The sequence below is a fragment of the Heloderma suspectum genome, chromosome 2, assembly GCF_057233095.1.
Source record: "Heloderma suspectum isolate Gila_16-S chromosome 2, 16-S_ref, whole genome shotgun sequence".
Taxonomy (NCBI): Eukaryota; Metazoa; Chordata; class Lepidosauria; order Squamata; family Helodermatidae; genus Heloderma; species Heloderma suspectum.
The window spans coordinates 330,738,012-330,756,770 of NC_139459.1; the positions used below are offsets into that span (position 1 = coordinate 330,738,012).

Here is an 18,759-nt window from a genome sequence, read left to right on the forward strand (position 1 = left end):
CTCCAGCTCCCGTCAACCAGAGGTAGCATGGCTGAAGATCAGATATGATGGAAGTTGAAGTTCAACCACATCTGGAGAGCCACAGGTCCGCCACCCCTGATCTAACAAATGGGTGCTCAAACAAAGACAGAATTGTACTGTGTAGTGAAAAATTATGAGCCCCTGCTGAACTGCACATTGTACTTACTTTTTATATGCTTTGTTGCCTTTCTAGTTTTTTCAGTATTGAAAAAGGCAGGTCGACTCCTATAACAGCAAGCTCAGCTTCAATGACTCTGGTGAACATTACCTTAGATGAAGAACTTCCCATCAGAAAGACTGTTGGCAGGTGTCATGTTATGGGAAAAGACCCAATCAATGGTATCACCTTTAGTCTTGATTCAAGCAGCCCTTACTTCATGATTGACAGAAGTAAGTCACTGCAGATGTGAATCCCAGCAACCTTAAAAAAAATCCTTACTTTTATTGTGAAATCATAGGCTAGCCTGCTTGAGGTTTACATCTTTTAATTTTGGGGTTTTCAACAAGGTGCCTGCCAGGCTCTTTGTACCTCTTTTTTTATTTCTTAAGTTTTTTGTAATTAAAATAAATTTAATTGAGAAGCTGACTTTCTGAGAAGTGCAGGACTGCCCTCCAGTGCCGTCCTTATCTGGAGCTCAAACTCTATCTCTGTCTAGAATTTAGATTCTTGGGCGGGTTCCTTTTCCTTTAGCCTCACGAGACTGCCTTCTGAGCAATTATATGATGTGTAACTGGCCATGCTCACAACGGCACACATTTTATGAATGGGCAAGCCCCGCCTCCAGTGGCAGCCATTTTGTGAGAATGCTCACGACACCCCCTCAACATTTCAGAGGTGCCCACTGGTCCAAAAAGGTTGGGGGACCCCTCGGAGTGAGGGGCAGGGCAGCTGCCTCCACCTACCCTCTGCTTCACTCTGAGCAAGACATGGGGTGGGCAGTGCTCCGGGGATCCACCAGGCATTCTGTTGCGGTGGTGGCACAGTTCACCAGAGCAGCTACCCGCCTATGCCTCATTTGGAGAGAGGCATGGGGCGGGGGTGGGGGTGACAGCTGCAGTGGCGTCAGCCGCTGCTCTGGAGAGCCACAGTGGCTTCTTTCCTGCTGCAGCTTTTGACGCAGCAGGACAGTGGCCAGCAGGGCTCTCTTAAGCAGCCCCCTGCCCTCTGCCTCACTCTCAGGGCAGCGGCGGCAGCAGGACCCACAGCCCTCCCAGCAGCAGGGCATGCAGGATCCACCACCCTTCAGACCCGCCACCTGAGGTGGCAGATTCACCCCGCCTCACAGGCGGGCTGGGCCTGTTGATATATCCACCTTTCAGTGCTAGTGATGGGATATGCAGGCCTTCCCTTTTTAGAACGCGTGTTCCTTTCGCTGACTCTTGCATACTGTTGTTAAGTTGTGCTGCTTTTATTGTTGGATGTTTTGTTAAATTGTTTGTAGTTCAAAATTCTTTTTGGTTATATGTTGTTTGTGTTGTATTGCCTGTGTTCATGTAAATGGCTTTTAAACTCTGTATATTGCATTTTAATGTTCTGACTTTTGTAAACTGCCCAGAGAAGTTTGGCTATGGGGCGGTATAGAAATGTAATATTTTTTAAAAAAAAAATATGCAGAGGCCATATCTATAAGAAGCTATTGCTCCTTGGGGGAAAATACAGCCCAGTGCAGACAGCTGTGTTACAGTTCAACTGAATGAAAAAGATGCTTTAGTAGTAAGTACATGATTGCACATCAAAATACAGCATCAGCTACCAATGGGCTGATTCAGAATAAGGTCACTTCCCATGTTCCTTGCTGGCTGCTTATGAGCTACAAATCCCCTATCTTGGAGCCTCGTGTGTCTTTGAAAAGGCTCAATCAACTACTTGAGCAAATAACACTAAATGTTGCAGACCAGGCGGCCAGGCCATAGTTCACTCACCTGGTTTTGATACTATCTCCAGCGGAGGCTGGTGGCTCCGATTTCGGTGGGCCTGTGAATCTGCTCTCGGTTTCAGTCAGAACCAGTCAGAATTCTAAAGGAGCTATCCAAGGTGCTGAACCCAACCCACAAAAAATGGGCTCAGCACCTTGGATAGCTCCTTTAGAGCGGATTCACAGCCCTACTGACATTGGAGCCACCAGCTTTCACTGACTATCTCAGTGTCAAGAGTATTGTAGTCTGGCCCTAAGTCTTTTAGGTAAGCAGGCACCTCGGCTAGATTGAAGTGACCAGGAGGGTAGTTGCATAGGCTGTCACTCATAAGGGTACAGCTCCAATACATACACTCTCCCTCTCCCCCGCCCCCGGTGTGTGTGTGGGGTACTGAAAGTCTTTGAACCATGAACACAGTGATTCTCCATAACCAGGCCTCCATTTTGCAGCTCATGGTGCCCTGATAGTCACGTCTAGACTGGACATGGAAGAGGATGGATTTCTCAGTGCTCAGTCATTCACAGTGAAGGCTTGCAGCAAAGAGCTGAAATGTTCAGCCATACCTGTCCTTGCAAATATTCATGGTATCAATGACAACCTGCCATTCTGTGATCCATATGTGTACAGGTGAGCTCATGAACTTGGATTTTGAAGTGGAAGCAAGTAGTGTCTACATAAAGAGAGAGGCCCCAGGCCAGCTACATGAGCTCGAACAAACTGCCACTGACTTGATTGCAGCAAAAAGTCAAACCAGCTGCTCTTGTACAGTTCCCATGGGCAAGCAAAACCAATCAACTGAATTGAAAAAAGAAAAGGGGCAGCTCCTTAGTGTGTACAGCTCTCATTTGACAATGAGGAGATGCTCCAACCTTCTTCAAACCCTGTCCATTTTCTTTTTCCACTGAATTGTTAGTAGGCATTTTCTTTCCCACGAAGCATCATAGAATCATAGAATAGTAGGGTTGGAAGGGTCCTACAAGGCCATCGAGTCCAACCCCCTGCTCAATGCAGGAATCCAGGTCAAAGCATCCCTGACAGGTGGCTGTACAGCCTCATCTTGAACACCTCCAGTGTGGGAGAGCCCACCACCTCCAATGTGGGAGAGCCCACCACCTCCCTAGGTCATTGGTTCCATTGTCATATTGCTCTAACAGTCAGGACGTTTTTCCTGATGTTCAGCCAGAATCTGGCCTCCTGTCACTTGAGCCCATTATTCTGTGTCCTGTGTAAGGTATGCCTTCCCTATATAGGTGCAGCCTGTTAGAATAGGAGCTGGATTAATTGCTAGAAATTACTCTTCTGGCTCTTTGTGGTACATTCTAGAGGCAGTAGAGTGCCAAGCCAACATCTGCCTCTGCCAGGCACTGCAGTTCCGGGAGCCCGGAAGCCTCTGTACTGATTTAAAGTACTGTGCACCCTGGTTTTGGAATCAATGACACAGACCCCTCTGACGCCATGTTTTCCCCTTCCGGGCTGTTCTTTATCTAGGAGCCTTCCAGCATGTGGCAAGAGTGGGCCAGCACTGCCAGCTGAGCCATCTGTTGGTGTTCCATTTAGATGCTGTTTAGCTTTCCTGGTCTGCTGCATTTTGGAAATGTTCAAACTGTTTCTTTGTATTGATTGAGACCATGGTTTTTCTCCTCACCCCACCTCCTCCCCATTTTCTGATAGCTTAGTGCTCCACTGCCCAACCTGTGGAAAGGGAAATAAAATGCTAGCTTGGCTCCCTGGGCTACTACTGAAGCTACTAGGGGCTGGGGTAATGTGTATGTTGTTAAGTCACCATTTTCCTCCTCCCAGCTCATACAGAACCAGAACCAGGACCAGGGCTGTGCATACTGTTTTAAAGAGCCTCCAACCCACTCTCCCCATCCCTCTCCAGAGGTCAGGGCTCTCCAGGTCAGGGTAGTGGAGTCAGGGCTCACAGGGGCGCAGTACCAGCACTTTTTTTATTAGCAGGGATGCTGATGTCATCTGCCAGCCCCTCAGATTTCTGTTCTCCCTCTGAGCTTAGCTGCAACCCTGACAGTAGATGGGGAGAAAGGAATGAATGCATTATTAATTATGGTCAGTCACAGACCAATAAGAATTTTGGTACAGCAAACAGATGCAATTAATTAAGAGCAAAGAGATAAGAACAAGTAGATACAAACAAAGGAAGCTAACAGATTTCCCCCCTCCTAATTTGCACTGAAGTATACACACACACAAAAAGCGAACTTCTCCGTAATATAGGATGAATCATCCCGTAAGCAGAACAATACCAGATCTTCAGAAGATTGTCCGGGAAGAGTTCTCCGTGGCTGGGGAAAAGAATTTTCCTGGCAATAATATATTTTTCTTGTTGTGATGTAAAGTATTTGGGGCTGGCTTGGACTTGAATGGGCAATTAAGCTTTACAAAGATGAAAACTGCTAGAATGGGTTTCTTGATAGGGATCAACACAGCTGCCTGCAACTTTGGACTGTCCTTGGGGTGTGGCTATAGGGACTGTCATGATGAGCGTCTGTACCTCAAAATGTACCACTACATCACTGCCCTTCCCCCTGCAAATTTGTAAGTAGTAATATAATCCTGGAGGGGGGGGAGCATGTCAAATCCCCCCTTAAAAATGTGAGGAAAAGCAATCAAGTTAAGCCCTTTTGTGGTGTTGCATAGACATTTATAACAGTTAAATCTGTGTAGTTACAGGACTATAGAATGAGGTTCATCAGAACTCCTGAGAGGGTTGCCCTTTAACTGCTGGTTAGAAAAATGTTCAGACAAATCACTGCTGGTATAAATCACAGAGTGCTTGGGAGAGCTGGACTCCCCCAATTTGTACTCTCTGAGCATCTTGTGAAATGATCCCTTAGGATGGCAGGCAATACACTTTCAGGTCTGCTGGGTGTGAATAAAAGATAATTGAGGATATTGGTACAATCTGTTTTCAAAACAACACAAAAACAACGTTTTGATGGCTTCCTCTTAATCAGGTATACTAGCGAAGAAGTTCTTGCAAATAACACTGTGGTTGCTGATGTAAGATGTCATGATAGTGACAAACCCCCTGATGAACTTCATTATGAACCCAACAGTGGTCCCATTGGGGCTGGAAAGCTCTTTGAACAAGTGCCAAGTGCCAAAAGTGCTGTTCGGGTGAGTAAATGAAGATGTGCAGGAAGAGAAGACAACTGTGGACATTGCACACTGGAAGAACCATCATTCAAGGACCCAGATTCAACCTATGGCATTTCCAGTTAAAATAGGGATGGGGATCCCAGGCCCAGAAGCCAAACCCAGGCCTCCTGGTGTCCCAAACTGACCCCCTGGGCTTCCTGAGATGGCCATGCCCCTTTCCCCCCAACCACTGGTCCTTTGGTGGTTTCCTGGCTTTTGTGCAGTTTCCCCCCAATTCTTGGGTCTCCTAAGGCTTGCTTACTGGCAGGAAGAGCTCTAAGCTACAGTAGGCTGGCATTTTCTGTATTTTTGGCCCCTTCCCCTTGGCCTCACCCACCATTAGAATGCATCCTTATTTCTTCTTATTTCAAATTCTTCGAAATTGAATTCAGCCCTCAGACTGAAAGAGGTTCCCCATCCCTGAATTAAAAGACCTGATGGCAGGTGACAGAATCTACTTCCGTCTCTGCCTGAGACCCTGGAGGACTAATCAGAGTAGTCTGTATTCAGCTAGACATAGAGTCTGACCTGGTATGAGGCAACTTCCTAGGTTTGTAAGTATATGGAATCCTAATAAGTGGACCTCCTAGGATGTTTGGGGGAGGGATTATTTGGGGGAAATGACCAAATGTTAGGCAAATAGGCCTTTTTGTAGCAGAAGTGAGTTGGTTTCATAGAATCATAGAATAGTAGGGTTAGAAGGGGCCTATAAGACCATCAACCCCCTGCTCAATGCAGGAATCCAAGTCAAAGCATCCCTGACAGATGGCTGTCCAGCCTCGTCTTGATTGCCTCCAGTGTGGGAGAGCCCACCACCTCCCTAGGTAATTTGGTTCCATTGTCATATTGGTCTATTGATCTACAACAGTTTCAAGATCCTACTCACTTGTAGCATTGTTGAGCCAAGTATCCCCCATCTTGTAACGGTGCATTTGGTTTCTTTTTCCTAGGTGCAGAACTTGGCATTTATCCCTATTAAATGTCATTCTGTTGTTTTCTGCCCAGCACTCCAGACTATCAAGATCACTTTGAATTTTGTTTCTGTCTTCCTGAGAATTAGCTTTTTGTTGCTGTTTATTCAGTCAGTCAGTCGCTTCCGACTGTTCGTGACTTCATGGACCAGCCCACGCCAGAGCTTCCTGTCAGCCGTCACCACCCCCAGCTCCCCCAAGGTCGAGTCCATCACCTTCAGAATATCATCCATCCATCTTGCCCTTGGTCGGCCCCTCTTCCTTTTGCCTTCCACTTTCCCTAGCATCAGCATCTTCTCCAGGGTATCCTGTCTTCTCATGATGTGGCCAAAGTACATCAGTTTTGCCTTTAATATCATTCCCTCAAGTGAGCAGTCTGGCTTTATTTCCTGGAAGATGGACTGGTTTGATCTTCTTGCAGTCCAAGGCACTCTCAGAATTTTCCTCCAGCACCACAGTTCAAAAGCATCTATCTTCCTTCGCTCAGCCTTCCTTATGGTCCAGCTCTCGCAGCTGTAGGTTACTACGGGGAATTGTTGTTCAGTCGTTGAGTTGTGTCCGACTCTTCGTGACCCCATGGACCATAGCACGCCAGGCCTTCCTGTCCTGTGCTCTCTCCTGGAGGGTGGGGAATACCATTGCTTTAACTATGCGGACCTTTGTTGTCAGTGTGATGTCTCTGCTCTTCACTATTTTATCAAGATTTGTCATTGCTCTCCTCCCAAGAAGTAAACGTCCCCAAGAAGTAAACTGATTTCCTGGCTGCAGTCAGCACCTGCAGTAATCTTTGCGCCTAGAAAGACAAAGTCTGTCACTGCCTCCACATTTTCTCCCTCTATTTGCCAGTTATCAATCCAGCTGGTTGCCATAATCTTGGTTTTTTTGCGGTTTAACTGCAACCCAGCTTTTGCACTTTCTTCTTTCACCTTCGTCATGAGGTTCCTCAGCTCCTCCTCACTTTCAGCCATCAAAGTGGTATCATCTGCATATTTGAGATTGTTAATGTTTCTTCCAGTGATTTTAACTCCAGCCTTGGCTTCATCAAGCCCAGCACGTTGCATGATGTGTTCTGTGTACAGGTTGAATAGGTAGGGTGAGAGTGTACAACCCTGCCGTACTCCTTTCCCAATCTTAAACCAGTCCATTGTTCTGTGGTCTGTTCTTACCATTGCTACTTGGTCGTTATACAGATTCCTCAGGAGGCAGACAAGATGACTTGGTATCCCCATACCACCAAGAACTTGCCACAATTCGTTCTGATCCACACAGTCAAAGGCTTTAGAATAGTCAATACAACAGAAATAGATGTTTTTCTGAAACTCCCTGGCTTTCTCCATTCTCCAGCGGATATTGGCAATTTGGTTCCTCTGCCTTTTCTAAACCCAGCTTGTACATCTGGCAATTCTCGTTGCATGAATTGCTGGAGTCTACCTTGCAAGATCTTGAGCATTACCTTACTGGCGTGTGAAATCAGTGCCACTGCTCGATAGTTTGAATATTTTTTGGTGCTTCCCTTTTTTGGTATGGGGATATAAGTTGATTTTTTCCAATCTGGTGGCCATTCTTGTGTTTTCCAAATTTGCTGGCATATGGCATGCATCACCTTGACAGCATCATCTTGCAAGATTTTAAACAGTTCAGCTGGGATACTGTCATCTCCTGCTGCCTTGTTATTAGCAATGCTTCTTAAGGCCCATTCAACCTCACTCTTCAGGATGTCTGGCTCTAGCTCACTGACCACACCATCAAATCTATCCCCGATATTATTATCCTTCCTATACAGATCTTCCGTATATTCTTGCCACCTTTTCTTGATCTCTTCTGCTTCTGTTAGGTCCTTGCCATCTTTGTTTTTGATCATACCCATTTTTGCCTGGAATTTACCTCCGATGTTTCTAATTTTCTGGAAGAGGTCTCTTGTCCTTCCTATTCTATTATCTTCTTCCGCTTCCGCGCATTGCTTGTTTAAAAATAATTCCTTATCTCTTCTGGCTAACCTCTGGAATTTTGCATTTAATTGGGCATATCTCCCCCTATCACTGTTGCCTTTTGCTTTCCTTCTTTCTTGGGCTGCTTCCAGTGTCTCAGCAGACAGCCATCTTGCCTTCTTGGTTTTCTTTTTCTTTGGGATGTTTTTTGTTGCTGCCTCCTGAACAATGTTGCGAACTTCTGTCCATAGTTCTTCCAGGACCCTATCTACTAAATCTAGTCCCTTAAATCTATTCTTCACCTCCACTGCATATTCATTAGGAATATTAGTGAGCTCATATCTAACTGATCTATGGGTCTTCCCTATTCTCTTTAGTCTGATTTTAAATTGTGCAACCAGTTTTGTGTCGTCTGCAAATTTGATAAGCATTCCCTGTACCTCCTCATCCAAGTCATTAATAAAAAGAGCACTGGGCCCAGGACTGAGCCCTGCGGTACCTCGCTCATTACCTCTTCCCAGTTTGAGAAGATCCCATTGATAAGCAATTTCATACACTATGCCAGTAAGTGTACACTCAACAGGGAGCTGACACAAATCCTGGCACTCCATTGAGTAGGCTTGTATGATCATACACATAATACATTATATGTGATGGGGCAACCATTCACATGTCTGACCTGTTCACATCTAAAGCATGGGGGTGCAGGAGAATGAGTGGGCAGAGGGAGCGATACCCACCCCTGCCTGCCTTACTTGGCTGTACATCTCTGCTTTAAGCATCTTTCTTCCAGTGTTGTGCTTTAGATGTTCCCCCAGAACTCCGATGAGCGGGGGGGAAAGTATTTGAAGTGACAGAGTACAGCAGATGAGGGTGTATTTCACTCCCCAGAGTTCATTCTAACCTGCAGCTGGACACATTTTGTGCCCCGAGGAAAAAGTATGTAGGGGGTAATAAGTTTTTGTGCAGTTGTGCATATGGAGTTTAATGAAGTGTTAGGCTGTTTCTTTGAAAGAAACAGAAAAGAAGAGAAAAAAGAAAAAGAAAAAGAAAATAAAGATGAATACTGTTTCTTTTCAGTCTTCATCAGCTTATACTATTAGTATAATAGAAATTCCCCTTACTCCTCCATTTCTTGAACTTATCTTCTTTTTGTATTTTTCTCTTTCTTTCTTTCTTTCTCTATTTAGTCTCATTTTCCTTCTATTCTTCCTTCTTCTTATCTTTGTTTCTTTCATTTAGAAAAAGATCTGAAAGGTGGTGGTCATTAAGAAAAAAAGAACATAAGAAGAGCCACACTGGATCAGACCAAGGGTCCATCTAGTCCAGCATTCTGTTCACACAGTGGCCAAACAGCTGCCGACCAGGAACCCACAAAGAGGGCATGAGCACAACAGCACCCTCCCACCCATGTTCCCCAGCAAGTGGTGTACAAAGGTGTACTGCCTCTGATCCTGGAGGTAGCACATAGCCATCAGGAGTAGCAGCCACTGATAGCCTTCTCATCCAGGGATCTGTCCAACCATCACTTCGTCTTGTGCAAGTGAATTCCATAGTTTAACTATACACTGTGTGAAGAATTACTTCCTTTTATCCATCCAGAAGTTCCCACTTTCATCTTCATCCCCAAGGGTGAAGATTCAACCCGGACTGGATGCTTCCCAGCTCTTGTCGTCTTTCCCCCACAGCTCAGTTTAAAAGCTGCTCTGCTACCTTTCATGTGTTAAGCATGGCGCACCAGCAGTCTACTTCCATTCTGGCTCAAGTGGAGCTCATTCCTCTTGTGCAGGCCCGGTTTGTCCCAAAATGTTCTCCAATGCCTAATAAATCTGAACCTCTCCCCGCTGCAACACTGCTCCCAGGACCTCGCAGCTACATTCTTGACATCATTTGTTCCAACATGGATCATGACCACTGACTGCACACCAGTACTATCTACAAAGCTACCTGTAACCTTTGCACCAGGCAGGCGGTTTACACGCCCATCACAAATCCAGCTGTCTGCGTGTCTAATGAGCAAGTCTCCCACGGCCACAAGCTCCCCCCACCCCAAGGCACATCCTCAGTGTGAGGATATTTGTTCATCTTCTGAGGAATGGGTGCCTTCTAAGGGATCCTTTTTCTCTTCCTCAGAATGATGCCCTCCTTTCCCAAGACCCCTATTCTCTGATAGCAGAGGAGCAGTCACTCAGGGATTGGGACACTGCTATTTGGTCCCAGAAGGTGCCTCTCTTCGCTTCTCCAAGTCAGCAACCTTGGCGTCAAGGGACCCTACTTGTCCCCTACTAAATGAAAAGCTGCATTCTCAAACTTGGGGGAGGAGCTTAGAATAATGAGGGAGGTGCTTAGAAAAAAACTTAGCCACTCCTCCCCCTTACACACTGTCCATTGAAAGAACAGAAGCCCCCTCCGCTGCTTTATACATGAATGGGGCAGACAGATGGATAGCTGCCCCACCATGTCTAGCTTGGCCAGCCAAAGAATGAGCTAGATGGACTAAATGGTGTGATGTGGCATAGAGCAGCTTATGACATTCCTATGTATGAATATGAAATATGCATGAGCCTTGCTTTGTTACTATGGCATGGTTTAATTATTCATTGTTACTATGTTGGAAGGTGACTCAAGACTTAGACTACCAAGACCCACGCAATTTTGCTGTCGGCAGCACCTACAAAATGACTATCTCTGTTTTTGATGATGTGAATCCATCACATACAGGTGAGAATTTTGAAAGGAAGTGAGAATTTCACAGCATGCCACACCTTCGATCCTTCTGACTTCCTCACTTTTGAGATGTTTGCCTGAGGACCTGCCTTGTTTCTGCGTCTTCTTTGACCCACATTAATAAGGCTGCTGTCACTACCTTTAGCTGCTCACATCCTAGGCTAGAAACTCGGCTAGAAAGACCTAGATATCATTTCTGTTCACAATCTTTGTGCAGATAATGAACCATGTACAGGTGTGCCTGGTGTCCTATCTTTCTGCAGGGGAAATGTCTCCTTGATATTTCTGTGAAAATAACATCAAAGGAAAATAGATACTGAGTGGGTAAAGTAAAATATCTTTTAGTGGTCCAGGTTGGGTAGTATTTGGCACAGCTAATGACCACACTGCCTTCCTGTTCTTCTGGAAATGAAAATATGGTAATAGTTTAGTGATTATGACACATCCAGGACCTCAGCCTCTGATTTCACTTAACCCCCATGTATTGTGTTTTCCTATTTGCAGTTGGCTAGCTGAATACTCGGGGTAATGTTTGGAAAATGCTGCTGACCACTTTGTTCTTTTACCAGTAACTGTTACAATCATTGTGGAAGTCATACCCGTCAATGAATTCAGTCCAGTATTTAATGAAGCAAATTATGTGTTTGCTGTTCCAGAAACAGCTGGAGGTAAGTTAACATTGCTTTGTTTGTTTATTTATTTTTTTAAAAAAACACTTTGCTTCTTAAGAAGCTCAAATAAGTGTTCAGTATAAATCTGTGAAAACATCTAAGCATTCAGACACACAATGAATAAAACAAAATGTGAGCAGAGCATCAAAATCACTGTAGCAAACCTGAATTAGGAGTTAAAAAAACATGTGGGGAAATTAAGTCAGAATGTGGCAGAGAAAATTATACAGGGACGTCACCTAACAGTCCTCCCTGGAAATGGCTGTTCCATAATTAGAATACCAGTGTTGTTTAATAAGATTCAGTTTGAATTGGACACTCTTGATATTAAACCTAGGAAGCTGCCATATGCCAGGTCAGAGCAGTGGAGGCTGGTGGCTCTGATTTTGGTGGGGCTGTAAATCCACTCTGGCTTTCAGTCAGAGCCAGCCAGAACTCTGACAGAGCTATCCAAGGTGCTGAACCCAGAACCTTGGATAGCTCTGTCAGAGTTCTGGCTGGTTCTGACTGAAAGCCAGAGTGGAATCACAGCCCCACCGAAATCAGAGCCACCAGCCTCCACTGGGTCAGAGTATTTGTCCATCTAGCCCAATATTGTCTACTCTGACTGGCAGCAGCTCTCTGAGGTCTATCCCATCACCAACGACTTCATCTTTTTTATCTGGAGATGCCGGGGATTGAACCTGGGGTCTTCTGCATACCAAGCATGTGCTCTACCACTCAGCTGTAGTGGTGGGCATTGACTTGAACCAATGACAAAAATAATATAGGTTAAAGTAAAGAAGCATCTTGGTACTATAGCTGGATTGGAGAACCCAATTTTCATCCTGCCTGCAGCACTCGGCCTGCTATGGGTTCTCTGGACCAGCAAAGGAGGAAGAACTATGAAGGAGGAAGGACTATTCCACTATGGTCCTCCCTCCAAAGAGGCTTCCCTCCGATAGACAGCACCAGGGGAAGTTGGGGATCGCAACACTAGCCTGAAGGAGCTAGTGGAGACACATGAGGAATCTCGGATGTGGGAGTGGGAAGAAGCACCTTGATCATGGGACGGGTCAGGAAGTCCAGAGAGGGGCATGCAGTGGAGGCTGCTGGCTCCAATTTCAGTAGGGCTGTTTATCTGCTCTGGGTTTCAGTCAGAACCAGTCAGACCTCCAAAAGAGCTATCCAAGGTCCTGAACCCATTTGGGGAATAGGGTTCAGCATCTTGGACAGCTCCTTTAGAGTTCTGACTGGTTCTGACTTAAACCCAGAGCAGATTTACAGCCTCACTGACATTGCAGCCAGCAGCCTCCACCGGGGACATGCTGGCTAGCAACATGTGGGCTGGAATGGGGGAGTGGAAAAGAGGGCCCAAAAGTCCCCATGGAGTTGCTGCCACAGCCCTAAACCAACCAAGAAATGTGTCACTTGTCTATGCCAGAAAAGAAAGCTACTTGTCTCTGACAAGATGCTCTTCAATCTGCCACCAGTCAACACACAGAGATTTTGAGAGGACTTAACAGTAAGCAAAGCTCGCACTCAGGAGAAGGTGCCAAGGATTCAAAGCCATCTATCAAAACCAGGCCAACGAAGCAGAAGGGCCCAGCCATCCCTAACACTCCATTTGTTTTTGCTTTTTAAAGGGAATCTTGTTACACCCTCAAACAATAACATGCACATTTTCTTCTAAGGTAGGGCAGAAGGGGGTGGCGGAAAGAGAGACAGAGAGACAGAGAGAAGGATGGCAGAAAGAAGGAGAAAAGTGTGTGTGTGTGTGTGTGTGTGTGAGAGAGAGAGAGAGAGAGAGAGAGAGAGAAAGAGAGAGAGAGAGAGAGAGTAAAGGGGTGGCTCTGACCACTTTCTGCTCTAGCTCCACTCCTTCTTAACTCCAGCTCCTGACTGACTTTTCCTGTGGGTCAATAGCCCTTCATAGAAAAATATTATCTACCCCTGTATTATAGCCTCGTTTATCCTCGTGTCCTTTAAAAGGCCAACAGAATAAGCTAAGACAGTGTTTTGTATTAGAACAAATTGCCTTGTATGGGGTCTTGATAATTATATAATTTGAATACAATTATGCCAAACTGAAATATTTACAGTAATTTTTTTTCCAATGAAGTTTGACATATGCATAGATCCAGCATGACAGCAAACAAAAAAAGCACACACATATAAAATTACTTTTCTTTTAGCCTGAAAATCATTTTTTTCTTGTTTAACAAATCCAGAATACCTTTATCTTAAACAAAAAAGCTCAATCACATTGTTCTGGAAATCACAAGGGAAATACAATTCACTTACAGTAGTTTTCAAGGAGCAAACTTGGCAGCCTTTCAGGAGGTTTCATAATAGTTCTATTTTAAATCTGAGCTCGAAAAGTGCTCATGTTAGCTTTTTAAGTTTTATTGAAAGTTGAATTTGATACCCACCAATGCCGCCCGCCCCAGCTTTCCATTATATCTAACAGTCTTAAATGCAAATATGAGAGACTCTTAGCACACGCTTGTGTTGTGCAACATCCACTGCATTTTTAACCTGCTGTTATATTTTGATAACAGAACCAAGAGCTTGAGTTAGGAAAAAGAACACCGTCCTCAATGACTGTAAAGCTTGCAGCCTGAGCTCTGCAGACATAAAAGATAGCACACAACCAGTCCAGAGCACGTCTGGGTCCTTTGCATCATATAACAACAATCAACACTGCAGTTCCAGACTCTCCAAAACCTTAATAATGCCAATTGCTTACTACCTTCCCTCTGTCTGCTGCGTTTACCCAAATGTCATGCACGCAATTTCAGAAGTCCCAAACAGATCCAGATTGGACTTGTTTCGGTCTCAGATTTGAACTTCTGACATGAACCTCACATTTGAACTTGACAGCCTCTCCTCCTGCTTGCCTGGACTCCTTTGACCTTATTTATCTCATTTATATGCTACATTTTTATCCTGGCTTTTGTCCAAGGAGAGCCTCGTGTGGCGCAGAGTGGCGGCAGTATTGCAACCGAAACTCTCCCCACGACCTGAGTTCGATCCCGGCGGAAGCTGGGTCCCAGGTAGCCGGCTCAGCCTCAGGTCGACTCAGCCTTCCATCCTTCCGAGGTCGGTAAAATGAGTACCCAGCTTGCTGGGGGAAAGGTAGTCACAGCTGGGAAAGCAAAGGCAAACCACCCCGCTACAGTCTGCCATGAAAATGCCAGTGAAAGCGGCGTCCCTTTAGGAGTCAGCAACAGCTCAGTGCTTGCACAGGAAGAACTTTTCCTTTCCTTTGTCCAAGGAGCCCAAGGCAGCATGCATGATCCTCCTCCTCTCCATTTTATCCTCACAACAACCCCTGTGAGGTAGGTTAAGCTGAGAGTCAGTGACTGGCCCAAAGTCACCCAGTGAGCTTCATGGCTGGGTGGGGACCAGAACCCAGATCCCCTGAGTCTCAGTCCAACACTCTAACCACTATACCACATTGCTGCTCATGTGTTCCCCTGTATGGCACATTTAAATTGGCAGTGTGAGAAAGAAACCAGGCAGCAGCAACCTGGTAAAATCCAAGGATTCTTGGAGAAGCAGCACAGAGCCTAGATCATGCATGGCAGGTGCAATGGAGAACAAGCCTGGCTGGGACCACTAGCCCGGGACAACCTAAACTCATCTCTTACTATCTAAACAATGGAACCTGAACCCACAGATGCTTAACCTGAACCCAAATCCTATTAGAGTTCACAAACATAGTACTCAATTTTGGGACGTTATAGGGCTGGTTTCAAGATGCATGTAAGAGGCATATCCCCCTTCCTGATTTAGTGACATGTGAATGCCTCCCCTACCCCCCCCCCAGTTCATGCCATTATCTGAAAACATAATGTCAGATGGATAAATGCACGTAGTTCAGAGGAAGATGCACCTCTAGAGCCTTTTATGGATAAAGAGATCAAATTGGAGAAGAATTTTATGGTCAATTAAGTGACAATCTCATCCTAGCAGCAATAAACGCAGCTCATGCCTTGCGCTCCTTGTGAGGTAATTAGTGAACTGCTGTTTGCGCAATTCTGCCTTGTTATATGGTTACATGGAAGGGCTTGGTAATCAGCTTTATAAAGCCAGCACATAAGACTTAATAGGCTCATTTTGTGAGCACTAGCTTTCACTACTGAAGAGAGAGAGAGAGAGAGAGGCACTACTACATCAATTGGAAATAAATGAAATAAAGTCCCTGCCAATTAGCATTCATAAAGCACTGCTGTCTTCTTACAGCTCATCATAAAGTTGGAAAAGTAACTGCTACTGACAAAGACTACCCATCAAACTGTGTGACCTACAGAATAGTCAATGGAAACATTCATCCCATTGAGATATTCTGGTTGCATCCAGAGTCTGGAATAATAGAATTGATAGCCCAACCAGATTATGAATCTGTCCAGCAATACAAACTGATCATTGAAGCTGTTGACTGTGATCGGATTCTTCCTAGATCTACTTCTGTTGTGGTAAGTTTGAGTTAACTTCAGCATGAAACTGAAAAACTATGATCTGAGCAATTCTTTTAATTCTCCATCGGAATGCTTGTTTGAAGTCCACTAGATAGGGAAAGTAAAAGGCAGCTTGGTATCATGCAGACCATGTGTACACATAAATTGCGATGCCTTTGCCACACCATTTTGATGACTCCCAAGCTGACCTTGACTTTGTTTTTATTAGAACTTGTTTGTTTCTCCAGAATCAAACCATCAAAATGAGCAGGGAGCAAAATGCTCAGATTAAAGATCCCAGATAATGATTAGTGGTTTTGAGTAGGGAATTTCTTTTGGAGAAGTAGTGAAGTTTAAAACCAGACCGAGAATTCAGGGCCACATGGGTCCAGCTGAAATAAATGCTGGAAAGACATAAGAAAATCACAAAGACAGAGGAGGAGGAAGATAGGATATTTTTGTTTTGTTTTATATAATTATTTTTTGAGTTTAGCAGGAAGATACAAAGGTTAAATGAATACAAAACAAAACAATGGAACAAAATAAATTAAGAAAGAGACTACATCCAGTTTGGAGAGAAAAACATAACGGGCTGAGATGTGTGCAGCCTGCCATTTTGAATATACAAGCTGCAGCAGGGATGCAAACCTGGGCATTGTGGGTTATTTGAGGGTTAAATAACCCTTGGCTAATTCTAGAACCCTAGAACAACTCATGGGTTCGCACAACATGCCCTTGCCATGGCTTGCAAAATTTCATTCATTCATTCATTCATTGCATTTATATCCCCTTTTTTCCTCTTGCAAGGAACTCTTGCAAAATGGTGGCTGATGCACATCTCGGAGCCTCACAGGTGAATTAACCCACAGTGGCTTATCATGACATGTGAACCAGGTCACAGTATGACTGAAGGAAAGAAAAGTTATCACACAAGTTAAACTGTAAAGTATAAGCACACACACAAAATGTATTTAGCCAAATGTGTCTTTCCAAAAACATTAATGGGAAGTCACAAATACTGAGGATGGAACTGCAGGCTACTGAAGACATGGTTACACCACTGAAAATAGCACCGCTCAGTTGAGTTCTTTCATGATCTCCCATAACCTGTAGTAGCCCTAACCCCATGCAACACATCGTTGGCTGCAGCTGGTGGGGGTGGCGAAATGTATAACATGATGATGGACCATCACAGGGTAAGTGTAATTACAAATTATGTGGGATTGTGGCGAACTCAATCATGGAATCAACATGGAGGATGCTGTTTTGGGGGATCAACTCCACATGTCCAGTAATTTTGCTGTGAAAAAGAGGGAAAGGAGTGGTGAATGAAGAATGGTTATGTTAAAAATTGGCAGGTGGTGTAACATAGGGTGCAAAAAATGAAACCAGAAGGGAGTGAATTGATGAAAAAAATGAAGAGCAGTACTGATTGGCCCATGAATGATATAGGGAGAATTACATGAAGACAAGACTGCTGGATCTGACCACTGAAAAGGGTCATTGTAATATCCTCTGAAATATAAGCCACTGAAAAATGATTGCAACTCAAGATAGGGCATCTTTTTCTAAAAAGCTGTAACCCCATCTTGCCCGTAGTGTATTAGGTATTTAGTGATGGAGTGTCTATCCCATGTGGCATAGCAAAGAAGATAAGATGGCACCCTTCGACAACAGCCAGTGGCTGTGTACTAAACAGAAAACCACCAAATGATAGTTGGTCAGAGGAAAGGGTGTGTGGCCAGTGAAATGGGGTGTGCCATCTGAGGAACCCTGGAGGCTGGATTTGGCCCATGGGCCTGAGGTTCAAAACCCCTGCTTTAGAGGAAGACTTGGCTTTATAACCCAACCTTCTCATTTCTCTGGTAGATCACTTAGCACTAGATGACACTTAGCACTGGAAGTGCTAGTCACAGCTGGCATCTACAAGTGCTTCTGGCCACTCGCTGTTGCATTGAGTGCACCACATAGCTCATCTGATATTTCCAACTACGCGTGTGCACACATGTGCCCATGCTCACACATACGTATGACTGTTCTGCCTCCAACTACTGAGAACAAGTCCTCTTCCAGCTTTGTTTGTGTAACCCTACAATCACTGTAACTACAGCAATGGATGGTCCACGCTAACACCTGGTTTTCCTGAGGGCCTCTCTGATGCCTGGACGAAGGAGCAGGTCCAGAAGTCATGATCAAACCCTCGGCACAGCAGCAGTTCCTTGGCTGCACACTGATGCATGGGAATTGTCTCTGAAATGGCTCTTCTGCTGGGACACACCCTCCCCATCTAGGCTTACTCAGGCTGGATGCACTGCATGAGTGCAACCAAGCTGTGAAAGAAGTACCATGCTGGCGTGCTGAGTCTCCCATATTAGGCATTCATCAAGACTGTTGTTTTCCTGGCCCGCAGGCTTGTTGGGGAGCACCTATTATGAAGTGGCGCAGGGAGCCTGGCCTCCACATTTAGCCCACAGGAAATTGTTACATGACTTGATGTATGTTGCATAAGGCTTCCAAGTCAGAAGATGTCACTCCAGGCTGGCTTGATCTCATTTTACATATTAAGCTCCGGAATGCTCATGGAATAATCATGCAGATGTTAATGGTATGAATCTATAGGGTGCCTTGGCCTTTAAAATGCCACCATCTCTTCATGCAAGCAGATCAATGAAAAGCATTGGTGCCTTTGCATCACCTGATTGCAAACTACTGGAACATGTAATTAGTATTGCTCACTACTGCACCAGTAAGAAAGAGCTTCCTGAAACAATTCTGTCTGAGAATTATTAAAGCAGTTTTTTAAGGTGGCAATAAGCCGGTGACTATATTTTAACCTGGCTGCTTAACAAAGGCTCTGCTTGTTTGGCACAGTTAACAAAAGTTTGGGGGGTGGGAGGTGGGGAAGCAACAATATTTCTCTCTA

General features: G+C 44.9%; 1 protein-coding gene across 1 annotated transcript in view; it reads left to right on the plus strand.

The window, feature by feature from the left end:
* Window positions 1-18,759, plus strand: part of LOC146355045 (cadherin-related family member 3-like) — a 41,210-nt gene that overhangs the window by 17,842 nt on the left and 4,609 nt on the right. The window contains exons 4-9 of the mRNA XM_084829836.1: window positions 215-411; window positions 2,373-2,565; window positions 4,914-5,076; window positions 10,615-10,717; window positions 11,293-11,391; window positions 15,622-15,854. Of these exons, the coding sequence (XP_084685962.1) occupies window positions 215-411; window positions 2,373-2,565; window positions 4,914-5,076; window positions 10,615-10,717; window positions 11,293-11,391; window positions 15,622-15,854 (988 nt within the window). The remainder of the gene's footprint in view (window positions 1-214; window positions 412-2,372; window positions 2,566-4,913; window positions 5,077-10,614; window positions 10,718-11,292; window positions 11,392-15,621; window positions 15,855-18,759) is intronic.